Below are 12,500 nucleotides of genomic sequence, written 5' to 3'. Positions count from 1 at the left end.
CAAAGTGAGGGTCGACAACAAGGAACTGAAACTCGTGACTTTCACTGAACGAAAAGAAAGAAACATTAAGTACAAGATCAATTGGGTACTGATAGAGACAGTAAGGAATTAAACTATTTGTTTCGGTTAAGACTACAAGAAAAAATATATAAAAGTCTTCACTCTGAAAACCAGCTCATATAATTTCAAACTTCAAAATATAACTTATTGCTAAACTTAGACAATCAATTGATAGTTTGTGAGATCCAGGCATGTTAAAAGATCAAAGTCCAACGCTTCAATAAAAAAAAAATAACTTAGAAACTCCTACGATTTTTCTACAGTTCAAGTTATTTCCATATATTTCACCTGCCTTTGCTGTTCAGGAGGATTTTTCCATACCCAGCCCTCACAAATACAATATCCCTCCAAAATACTTCTCTTTACGTACCAGATGAAAATACTGTTCAGGAGGATCAGCCCTCAAATTCATCCAAAATGGGAAAAAACTTGGAGATTCTGCAAACCTGGGCATTTTAAATTCTTTTTGATAGCAAAAATTGCTATACTTTTTTTCGAAAAGTAATCTACCTCAGATTTTTTTGGATTCTACTTGGTGACAAAAAACAAGCCCAAACCAGTAAAAAAAAAAAAAAAAAAAAAAAAAAAAAAAAAAAAAAAAAAAAAAAAAAAAAAAAAAAAAAAAAAAAAAAAAAAAAAAAAAAAAAAATACGTATTGCAAATCTTCTTAATTTTGCAATTCTTTTTTTTTTACTCGCTACCTGACTTGAAAAAAGCTTGGATACAACAGGAAACCTTTTTCATTATAGGAGTGTTAGCCCCTGCTTATTCCCACTGTCTCTTAAGGTCACAAAGTGATGAAAATTGAACTCTGAGGTTTTGTTAGGAAACATTTCCTTTGCTAGCTTCTAAATTATGAATATTCATCGAACACAGTATTTATTTTTCAAGTATTTTTCCCTGTTTTTATTAGTAGAGTCAGACAAAATTTAAAGACAGATTCTAAATACATATAATTCTTTTTCAAAACCCGGAGTTTTTTTCAGATTATTATGGAGAAATAGAAGGTTTGGGGTTAAGTTTGGGGGTTTTTAGTCACTCTTTGCTCCTCTTTGAATTTTTTGTGGAGGGGGGCGAAAACATCTCAAATCTATCTTATTTCTAATTTTTCGTTTGTTTTTTATTAACGGATAAAACTTTCCAGCTGATTTTACGCAACTTTTTTTTTTTTTTTTTTTTTTTTTTTTTTTTTTTTTTTTTTTTTTTTTTTTTTTTTTTTTTTTTTTACTGGTTTGGGCTTGTTTTTTTTTTTTTTTTTTTTTTTTAATGTTTAAAGACTTGATGTCTCGTTATTGCAATATAAAACACCCTCAAAATTGAGGTATTTCAGAAAATTTTATTTGTATAGATTAATCTAGCATGGCTTAATTGAGCTTACGTACTTTGAATCAGTTTAAAAAAAAGAATTTTATTTCACTATTTGAACAAAAACAACAGTTAATATCGAAAAATTCCTTATTTAGTGAAATTTGGAACTTTCTAAATTAGAAATTGGAAACAGCCAAAAAGTTCTCTAAATCAGAGGTGTTTGAAACTTCTTTTTTTCATTTTAGACCAACTGTTCAATGGAAAAAATGTACTATATAAACTTAATTTAAAAGAATACACAATGAAAAAGAAAACTAGGAGAAATAGGAAGTAAAAGTTCTCAAAAAAATATTTCACATTTCATAAAATGTCAAAAGATTGTAAAAAAAATACATATACGGATTGGTTTTTCTTTTTTAATCGAATAAAACACAAATAATAAAAGAAAACCCATAAAAACAAACCTCTACTGCTAGAACAAATAACGACACATTGCAGAACAATGCCATCTCACAAGCAAAACACACAACAACGACACCTAGAAAAACACACAACAGTATTGCTACTGTACTAACAGTGTGTAGGCTGTAATAAGGCAATGGGGTACCTTAAAGGGTCACTTTATCTTGTCCATTATAAACTTTTTTAGTTTATGTGACCAAACTATTTAGAATTAATTGGCGGTCTTGCCATAGCTTGTTGAGGTTGGATAAGAGGTCCAAATAACTAAAAAAAAATCCATTACCTAATTTCCCAAAGAGCTTAGAAAAGAAAAAATGTACTATATAAACTTAATTTAAACGAATACACAATGAAAAAGAAAACTAGGAGAAATAGGAAGTAAAATTTCTCAAAAAATATTTCACATTTCATAAAATGTCAAAAGAGTGTAAAAAAAAAAATATATATACGGATTGGTTTTTCTTTTTCAATCGAATAAAGTACAAATAATAAAAGAAGACCCATAAAAACAAACCTTTACTGCTAGAACAAATAACGACACATTGCAGAACAATGCCACCTCACAAGCAAAACACACAAAAACAACACCTAGAAAAACACACAACAGTATTGTTACTGTACTAACAGTGTGTAGGCAGTAATAAGGCAATGGGGTACCTTAAAGGGTCACTCTATCTTGTCCATTATAAACTTTTTTAGTTTATGTGACCAAAGTATTTAGAATTAATTGGGCGGTCTTGCCATAGCTTGTTGAGGTTGGATAAGAGGTCCAAATAACTGAAAAAAAAAGTCCAATACCTAATTTCCCAAAGAGCTTAGATGAACTTTTTGCTATTTGTGTAGGAAATAGAGACATTAGATTTTAATGAAAGTTATATCGTCGGCTAACATATATATCGGCCGCGTTCATGCATAATTTTGTAGAATTAATTAGTGAATTTTGTAGATCTAATTCTTCCTTCTACCTTGTCTTTTACAGATCCATAACTTTTATAAGACTCGTATTCTATTTGGAGGTGATTTATTTTGCATTATTTTGTTATTGCGTTATTTTCGTATTTATTTTACTAAGATCTTTGTTGAGGAAAGCTAAAATTACACAATCCTTCATTACATTAAAATTTTGATTTGACAGACATACCTCAAATGCTTCCTCAATTGAATTACCGCTGGAAATTATATCTTCCGTTTATTGAATATCATTAAAGTCACTTTAAGAAAGGTTTCCATTTTTTAGGTCCAGAAAATAATTTGCAAATGCTTCCAGTTCAGAACTGACACCCTTTTTTCTAAGAAAGCTCACAATTTATTAAAAGTGTGATCAAATAGTTCGTGGTAACGAACTGTAAGTAAGAGGGGACCCGACTCAATAGTAACCGAAACTCTAAAAAACGGATTTTTGATACCAATAGATGCATGAAATGAGTTGGATTTGAAATGAGTGAAATGAGTTGGAATAAAATGATTATTTGCATCTAATGTTTATTTGCATCTCTTACCTAAGCTTTGCGAGTTATGGCAAAACCGCCCAATCAATTCTAAATATTTTAGCCCCAAAACGAAATGGGCGTGACCATTTTTTAGGTACGTTATCCTTTAAGTATTTTTCCTCCCTTTTTTTCGTTGTGGTTGTTATGGCAGATAAAAACACACTGCTCAAAAGAAAATTTGTTTTCGATTCTACACTTTCAGATCTAAGCTTTCAAGAGGCCAGGCGATATGAAGATTGCTTACTAGTGTGTTAACCTCAGAAAACTGAGCCATATTAAACCTAAATTATTTAAGTTTTGTTTCATTAAAAATTCAAGTCAAATCCAAAACTGTAAGGACCAGCCTTCAGACTTCAGAGGAAACTTACCTCAATGACAGATTATCAATGACAGATTCTTTGCTCCCAGCGTGAGCAGCCTTTAAAAAACTCAGCTCGTATTCCTCATCGTTAATTTTTGGCAATAGAACTTCAGCATTTTGAGACTCTTGTGTAGAATAAATGCGATCCAATTCTCTCTATTAAAATATAAAACTTGAAAGAGGATAAACAAGAAACGTAAAAAAATAAAAGTTTTTATACAAAAGATGTTTATTATAAACTAAGTTAGGTTACACTCATCAGCAAGGTTTAGGCGTCTTACCGTTTTATTGGAGGTACATAAGATTTTTTTTTTCGCTAGGTGACACCGGAATTTTATGATATCATAAAATGCTACACGCCAGCCTTTAAAACAGATTTGACTTAAAATAAAAGATTTTAACCATATACCACTGCAAGAGGCATACATAAGCAATTTTGAGCAACATTAATTGTTTGCTTTATCAAATAAATTTTAACGACGATAATAAAAGGAAAATGTCAACATTTCATATATAGTCTTATTATTCTAACATTCAGTTTTATAGTTTTATCATATTAACAACATTCGGGTATAGACTTCAGGACCGGGCCAGAGGATCATGTTCTATCCCCTTGGGAGAACATTCAGCACGGTACATTTTGCGGTAAGGAAATTTTGTTTCATTCTAGTAGTTACGCAATTACTAAAATCGTTGTGGTTATAATAGCGATCATAAAAATATAAAATAGAAACCCTCTAAATAACTTGGTACACCAAAAAACATACTAAGGAAAACATAACGGTACTGAAACCGCTCGCTACAGCAAACAACACACTTAACAAAGATTTAACTGTATTGAAACCAATGCACCAAAGACCACAGTCACCAAAGACATTTATTGAAGCTTAAAACAATTTGTATCCAAAAGCTATGAAAATGAATCTACTTTAAAAAACATACAACTTTTTATAAAAGCGTTTGTTCTAATTATTATTGATGTATCCATTTACAGAATCTGCGTTACGATATTTTTCTTCTAAAGGTCATAATTGCTAACAACTCAAAATTTTGAACACAACGTAATCCCTTTCTTGGTGAAATGCATGGAATTATTATAATGTTCCAAGCCTATTTACAAACACTTGAATGCAGACCCAATAAAAAAAAAAAAAAAACTCTTTTCTGATATACCCCTAACAGTCTAAGGCACCTCTCGTATTGATGGGTTTAAATCCATCAATGGATTTAGGGAATCCATCCCTAATGGATTCCCTTGATCCATCTCTTGATGGAGTCAATGGAATCCATCAAGGTGCCGGGCTTAAATCCAAGTTCTGAGACTATTGGCGAAGAACCATATCAAAGAACTTAAATCCAAGTCGAATATTCCACCCATGGTACTTAAATAGTCTGCGAAACCTTGCTAAAATCTAGAGAGAAACCTATTGGATTTTGATCCCTCAAACTTTGAAAATAGAATCATATCTAGAAAGATTCCGAGAAGTCTTTTTTTCAAGATGTTTTACAGGAAGACTAGAAATTTTGCACGGAGACTTTTACTTGATAAGCCCGCCGGAATCTAAACCAGCGTTTCAATCTTCCCAAATTTTTGGGGCTATCTAATTTCCCCCAATGAAAACTTCTTTAAAATCTCCCAGAAAATTAGGTTTAATAAATATAAGAAAGTAATCACGAGATGAAAAATCAATTACTTTCGTATAAGTTTGTTTTTGGGTTATTTCGGAGAACTAGATTTTCTTTCAGAGAAGCTCTCATTCACAAACCAACGTGGTTTGTTCTATTTAGCTATTAATTTAGTTTAAATTAAACTATTACTTTGACTAAAACTCACCTGAGCAAATTCGGTAGAGCTACTACCGTAAGTAAGATCCCACCATGGCTCTCTCTTTTTGGCTTCTTCTTTAATTTGTTTTTCTCGTGTTTTCTTCATTTTTTTCATTTTCACTCCTTTTAAACTTTTTTGTAACTAATACCATCTCTTGTTCTACAAAAAAAGGCGACTGAACAACAGTATAATATGATAATTTTTTACTTAGCATAGCAATCATAACAACTTACATTTTACATAATAACTTACAGAGACACCCCCCCCCCCGATCTTTTTGTTCCCTGGGTAAAAAAAAGTCAATATGATAACGAACCGCAATGATTTTTTCGACACCAGTAAAATTCTTTGTTCGGCTCAATGAAAACCACGAAAATACTGACATGTCATCAAAAGGAATTTAAAATTTTATCGGTAAATAAAGCAGCTTTACTGGCTTTTGCCGTTATTTTTTAGATAGTCCAACAATTTTCCATTTGGTTAAATAAAAAGTATTAAAATAGTGACATAATATGTATCGAAATCTGAATCTTGGCTGATAATGCAGTCGTTTTACTGACTCGCACAGTGATTATACATAATGTATTCAAAAGGAGCATTATGCTAATCATTGACAAAAAACAGTCGGTAAAAATAACCATCCAGTCGGTAAAATCTCTTGCCCCCCCCCAAAAAAAAAAAATTGGCTAGTTACGACTTTGGAGGGGGGAGGTGTTGGTATAGGGGAAAAATCAACCATCACCACCACCACCCTTAGATTTTCAAAAACATCTTTATGGTATTTCATTGAAAAATACATTTTTGATATTTCCATTCAAAAAGAAAGAAAATAAAGCGAAATCGTCACGCCCTAGATTTTAGAAACCACATTTTTGCACGCCCATCTCCAACCACTTCTAAATCAACCTAAATAATAGCATAGTTAATTTTCAAAATCCCAAAAACTAGCCTTGTTTCACGAAAGTTCAGGCCCAAATTAAGAAAAAAAAAAAAATCAAGCTCTAATGGGTGGCGGATTCACTGTCCAAAATGGAGCAGTTAAAGGTTCGACCGGGGTTTTGTCGCCATAAGGCGTTTTTATTAAGATTCCCAATGCATTACAGGAATAGTTTCATTTTACACAAATATTGTATTCCTGACCCTTTAGATGTATTAGATTCAATAGAGTCCGATTCGTTTAAGAGAAGTTTATACGGTTTACTTGATTTTCGGCTATTTAATATTATTTATCATTGCTGTTTGGATTAATTTTATATTATCTATTTTCGTTGTTTAGAAGTTGATTTTTCTTTTTTCATATATATATACATATATATATATATATATATATATATATATATATATATATATATATATATATATATATATATATATATATTATATATATTTATATATATTATATATATATATATATATATATATATATATATATATATATATATATATATATATATATATATATATATATATATATATATATATATATATATATATATTACTCCGCTTAAGTTTGGTATGTTGTAAGTGGGTAAAAATAAACTTATTCTCGGAAATACAGACAGTTACTTGGTTTTTAGATTTTTAGTTTGTTAGAAACGACCTAGACGTTTTCTTCAACCTTTCAGCAACTCAATTACATCTGAGATTGGATGTATAATTTAAAGTTAATTTTAGGGTTTTGGATTTAACAACAAAGTTGTTTTTTTTGAATTGTAATAAAGGGGATATAAGCCCAAAGGAAACATTACACACCTATACCAGTCCAGATTAACAATACAAACACCTATTTTTTTATTTGCTAGTGACCTGGTAACTAAACAAATTGTCAATGAAGCAAATGAAATAATTAAACTCAGACGTCAAAACGTCATTAAATAAAGACAACTCAGGCTATTAAACACTTTACCGTATGTGCACGAATTTAATATCAAATCATTTTAATGTAACACAAAACAAAATTAATTACGGATCAAAGGAAAAAGGTGTCCAAAAGACACTCAAGGCTAGCTGCCAAAAAAATAAGCACTTCAATCACGAATCGTTTAAATTCTTATATGACCGCACAGCTTACATGAGTACTCTTTTATCAAGTGAACTTTATCAAGTGATGATCCTAAAGCTTTGTTAACTTTCCCTTTTCATTTGTCTCTATTTTTATCGAGCCTTTTGATCGTGAGTTAGATTTCAAGTTGTTTCAATGTTGGAATTCTTTCTTCATTTTCGCTGAAGATGACAATCGGTAATATATCCAAAATATTCGATTCAGTATTAGGTTAACCCATGCCTTCAGATACAAACCATCAATTCAGATAATTTCCCGTTTTTGGTATCATGAAATTGTAATGTAATGTACCTCGTCACTAATAAATTCAGATTCCATACAGCCTAATTATGGGATACGAAATATTGATTTAAAGAAAATTTTTATTTAAATTTAGGGATGTGGCTTTTAAAAATCCAAAAATAAGAACCCTTTTTGAATAGACTGAAATTCTTTCTTGAAAATCAACATGATCATTTATCAAGAACTAGGAGTCGGTTTATCTTCCCATTCAATTGTGATCAAATGAACGGTCTTCTCATTTTGAATAATTACAAGCTATCTGGTTTGGTAAGTGGATCGTCGCCATTATTCACATATAAAAAGAATTTAAATAAGATGGTTCCCTTAATCTTACAGTTGTGGTCTATTCTAATATTTTGTAAATTAATTGATGATTCTCATCCCTATCTCCAATTACTCTTTCTTGTATTTTTAGAGTTGTGTATTTTGTTGTTGTTGGGTTCTTCCTTGTGATAAAGGAGACCAATCAAGTGTTACTTCACAGTCTACCTCTGTTAAAAGTTGGTGTATTGTTTACTGTGTTGATTCAATAAAAGTTCAGAAGAATAATAGTAGCAAAGGATAAGATGCAAAGGACTTAGCAAAGAAAAGAATAAAAGTACCTCAGTGTTAAAAAGAGTGGTTTAGTTCCACTGCCTTATTTCTTTGAAGTATTTGGTTTCTTTTCTTCTGAACAGACAAATAAACCAGCCTGTTCAAAACTGTGTCTAAATGTATCAGATTCATCAGGCCCTGCACAATTTTTAAGTCAGTAAAAATAACGCAAAGCCTGATGAAGAATGAACAGTTGTTTACGTCAAAACGTTTTGTACATGTAAACCCTCTGTTTCTCTGTGGTTTAGTGTCTGACTTACCTTCACCTTGTTCAGGTGCAGGATGAAGATAAGAGAAATCAGTTGAAATGTTAGAAATTCCACCAACTTTTGTCAAAATCAAGCTGTTATCTTTAAACAAGCCAAGTACATAGTTAGAATTCAACTGACAAGGAGATGATTTCATCAGAACTGAGTCCATAATTGGCCTGAAATTTAAAGATATTTTAGCAAGCAGCAATAGCAATCAAAATCAAGCACTAACATACCTGGAGACAGATGTAAAGAATAGAGGTGAATCCTCTTGTCACAATAATTTAGACAAACTTGGAGACCTTACCAAAAATACATGATTTACTTAGGATCAGATCCCTTTAACACTGCGTCTAATCCCTAGATGTCTTTCTCGAGGCTTGAATGTATGTACGCTTAAAGCCCTGACATGCCGTGAACTATTAGTAGCCCCCCCTTTTTCATGGAAGGAAAAACAAGGTGGTCATAGTGCAGTCAGAAAGGACCCCAAAGCACTTGGGATTTTCTGGAAGCATAGTCCCAAGCTAGACAAGGTGTGGCCACAGGACAAAACCCAATGGAAGCATTTAGTTTAGTGAATTTTAGATGGCATGTTGGGCTAAGGAGCCCAACACGCCATCAATTATAGCTGCGCAAGTAAGTAGGTATAGGCTTAATTCATAAAGAATATCAAAACTGCATAGTTTACGATGGAAACAACAAGATGGACCTTAACTTTAGAAAGGTTCAATTTCTGTAAATTTCCACACTAATTTCCATTGCTTTCAAGCACCCTCATGAGCTTAAGCTGTGAATCTTTAGGGGAGGGGGGCGTCTAAGAAGAATAATTGTCCACTTTATTTATTTATTTCAATTGAAAAGAGTTGAAAGTATAAAGACTAGAGTTTTGCTATGGTTAGAAGTTCTAGTTCTATCTTAACAACTTTATTTCAAGACAGGAAAGGAAAAAAACGAAAAAAAAACAACATAACTAAAGTTGAAGTGCATAAAAAATGAATTTCTTTTTACAAATAAAAAAAATACAAACGAAGGGTCTAGCATCCAATAAACAACTTCCAATAAAGGTCATATAAAGGTAACTTACAGCTAAAGGCCATAATCCGCCAACAGTAATAAAAATACTGATGCACACTTTGAAATTGTGTAAAATAGCTAGCGTACATGTTCAGTGAGTACAGTATATAATATTATAGTACTAGCCATGCCTACATCTGGTAAAATGGTGTGTGGCAGAACATAATAAATTATGGATCCAAATATCTATTAATGGAACTTGTATGCTCAACAATTTTCGCAAAAGCCCATACTCCTACAGCCTTACAAGAAGAGCCAATACTCACTTCGAAATCATCTAAAATAACTAGAGTACATGTTCACTGAGCACGGTATATAGTATGGTGGTACACACCATACTTATATGTGCTATACCAGTGTGTGGCAGTATATTATAAATCAGGGATGCAAATTTCTGTTCCTGGGACTTCCATGTTCAACAACTTTCCATGTTAACAAAAGGCCATACTCTTAAAACTAAACCGACTAAATAACTGAAGTACATCTGAATCGAGTACAAACCACACCTGCACCTTATAAACCCGAATCTGGCAGTACAAATACAGTACGTTGTGGATTAGTACGCTAACTTTATCATAGGGCTTACAGCCCGAAAATCCTACCCTTTAAAATGCGTTTTATATTATTGGGGAGGTGGAACTTGCCCTAGACGCAGAAATTTTAGGGGTGCAAAATTTCAAATAAATGATCCAATGGTTATAACAATTGTGTATATTATTTTTATTAAAATAAAGTAGGGGACGTAGCTAGTAAATGAAAGTAACCATTAAATTACTATTTCATTAATAGAATAAACTTAAAAACAATTAAATAACGATAAGAGTTAAATTAAGATACTAATAATATAAAATAAATTATCAATTAACTAATAAAATAAAAACGAATTCAAAAAATAAAAAACTAAATGATAATAATAATCAAATAATTAGAATAATAAACCAAGAAATAATTTAAACATACATTATTGATTTATTAATAAACTGGAAATAGTTTTGTAAATAAACGAAAAATTTGGCCTGAAAATTGTGTGGGGGATAGAGGGAGGGGTGCTAATCGAAATTTTGCCCCGAGCACAGGAGAGGCTAGAATCACCACTGCTGAAGTCTCATCATGACCGTTATAGTCAGTTCAATACAACTCGTGTTGTGCAAAAGATAGACAACAGTGATTTGCACCAAATCTTCAATTTCTCTTTTAATTAGTCAACACCAGAGCACAAACAAAATTATATTGGCCCAAAGTAAACAGTTTCTTTGCAAGAGTTTGCAGTACTTGGAATGGTTTTACTGGATCTACTGTAATTTACAAAGATATATTTAATGTTCAAAAATGCACTCTTACACTTTTAGACTTTATTGGTGAACCAACAATTTTATGAGACATAATTTGGTCTTTAGTTGGTCTCAGATTTTTAATATCACATAATCTGTTTGAATGTTTGACTTGTTGTGTTAACTAATACAGTTTTTTAATTCAGTTAATATGTTTCAATAAAAGCGAAAAGCAACTTAGAAAACTTAATAAAACACAAGTTTTTGAAATAATGAGAGGGCAGCCAGCACCCCCCCCTGAAAACTACGTTAGTGCAACTTTTATCTTAGGGGAACCCTATTGGAGTGCATTAAATGCGACATAATGGTAATTACTATCCTTTAATTGTAAGGGATTCAAAATATGCCCTTTTCCTTGAAAATACAAGTTAGGGTTTAGCATAAAGACCTGAGAGTTTAAGGATGTGATAGCCACTTCAAAATTGATATAATTTCCTTTCTTTCAAGTTTTAAAGTCCTTCTTGAGATTCATGCCATAAAATAATTGTTATAAAAGTTGTTCTAAGAATTCATGAGGATTATTGAACAAAATCATATGACACTACAAACATCTAATTTGTTAGGAGGGCATATCTGCAAAATTTCAGGAACTTGTAAGGGTATTCAGTTGAAACATTCGGGGAATGGTGAAGAGGGTGCTGAACAAAATCGAAAGACATAATGTAAATCAAGGTCGTAAAAAGGCACATTTGCAATATCTCAGGAATGGCTATTAAGTTGGTAGTAAGGGTATTAAGCTGAAACTTCGAGGAAAACTTGAAGGGATTATCGAGCTAAACCATAAAGCACTATGTACACCCACGATGTCAAAAAGACATATCTGCAATAAATTAGGAACAACTATAGGTTCTAAGTTGAAACTTACAGGGAAAGTTAAGGGGAGTGTTGAACTAAATCAAAAGGCACTCTGTGCGTCCAGGTTGTCGGAAGGGCCTATCGGCAATAAACAGGAAAAGCTCAGCTTATTCAGTCAAGAACTGCAAGCAATGCTGATGCGGATGTTAAATGAAGTTCAACGAAGCTATATGCATCGAGGTTGTCAAAATGGCGCAAGTGCAACTTCTCAGGAACAGTTAAGGAAGCTAAGTTGAAACTGTCAGGGAATGTTAAAATGAATATTGAACTAAATTCTAGGACACTATATGCATCCAGATTGTCAAAATATAATCTCTGCAATATCTCAGGAACTTCCAAGGGTATCAAACTGGGTAAATACATACATAACTCCGTTACTGCTATCAAGGTGAAAATACTACTCAGTGTCTTTTTTATCCTTCTTCTAAATAAATTTGAGTTTCGGTTGCTATTGGTGTGAGTTCCTCTTTGCTTACAGTTCGTTACCTGAAACTGTTGGATATTCAGAGAATCATGGAGACCAAGTAGAAGTCCAAGACCAT

General features: G+C 32.0%; 1 protein-coding gene and 1 long non-coding RNA gene across 3 annotated transcripts in view; both read right to left on the bottom strand.

Annotated features, from left to right (window-relative positions):
* Positions 1-8,868, bottom strand: part of LOC136025677 (DNA-directed RNA polymerase III subunit RPC5-like) — a 16,426-nt gene extending 7,558 nt beyond the window's left edge. For both annotated transcript variants that reach the window (XM_065701654.1, XM_065701655.1), the window contains exons 1-4: positions 8,708-8,868; positions 5,516-5,668; positions 3,689-3,837; positions 1-44 (exon numbers count right to left, since the gene is read on the bottom strand). The exon at positions 1-44 is cut by the window's left edge and continues 165 nt beyond it. Coding sequence is in view for 1 of the 2 variants with exons in the window: in XM_065701655.1 (XP_065557727.1) it covers positions 1-44; positions 3,689-3,837; positions 5,516-5,623 (301 nt within the window). In the remaining variant the exon portion in view is untranslated. The remainder of the gene's footprint in view (positions 45-3,688; positions 3,838-5,515; positions 5,669-8,707) is intronic.
* Positions 1-12,500, bottom strand: part of LOC136026645 (uncharacterized) — a 580,251-nt gene that overhangs the window by 260,741 nt on the left and 307,010 nt on the right. The window lies entirely within an intron of this gene.

This window comes from Artemia franciscana, chromosome 4 (genome assembly GCF_032884065.1).
Source record: "Artemia franciscana chromosome 4, ASM3288406v1, whole genome shotgun sequence".
NCBI lineage: Eukaryota > Metazoa > Arthropoda > Branchiopoda > Anostraca > Artemiidae > Artemia > Artemia franciscana.
Note: the sequence above shows the minus strand (reverse complement) of the source record. Positions and strands in the feature narration are given on the sequence as shown.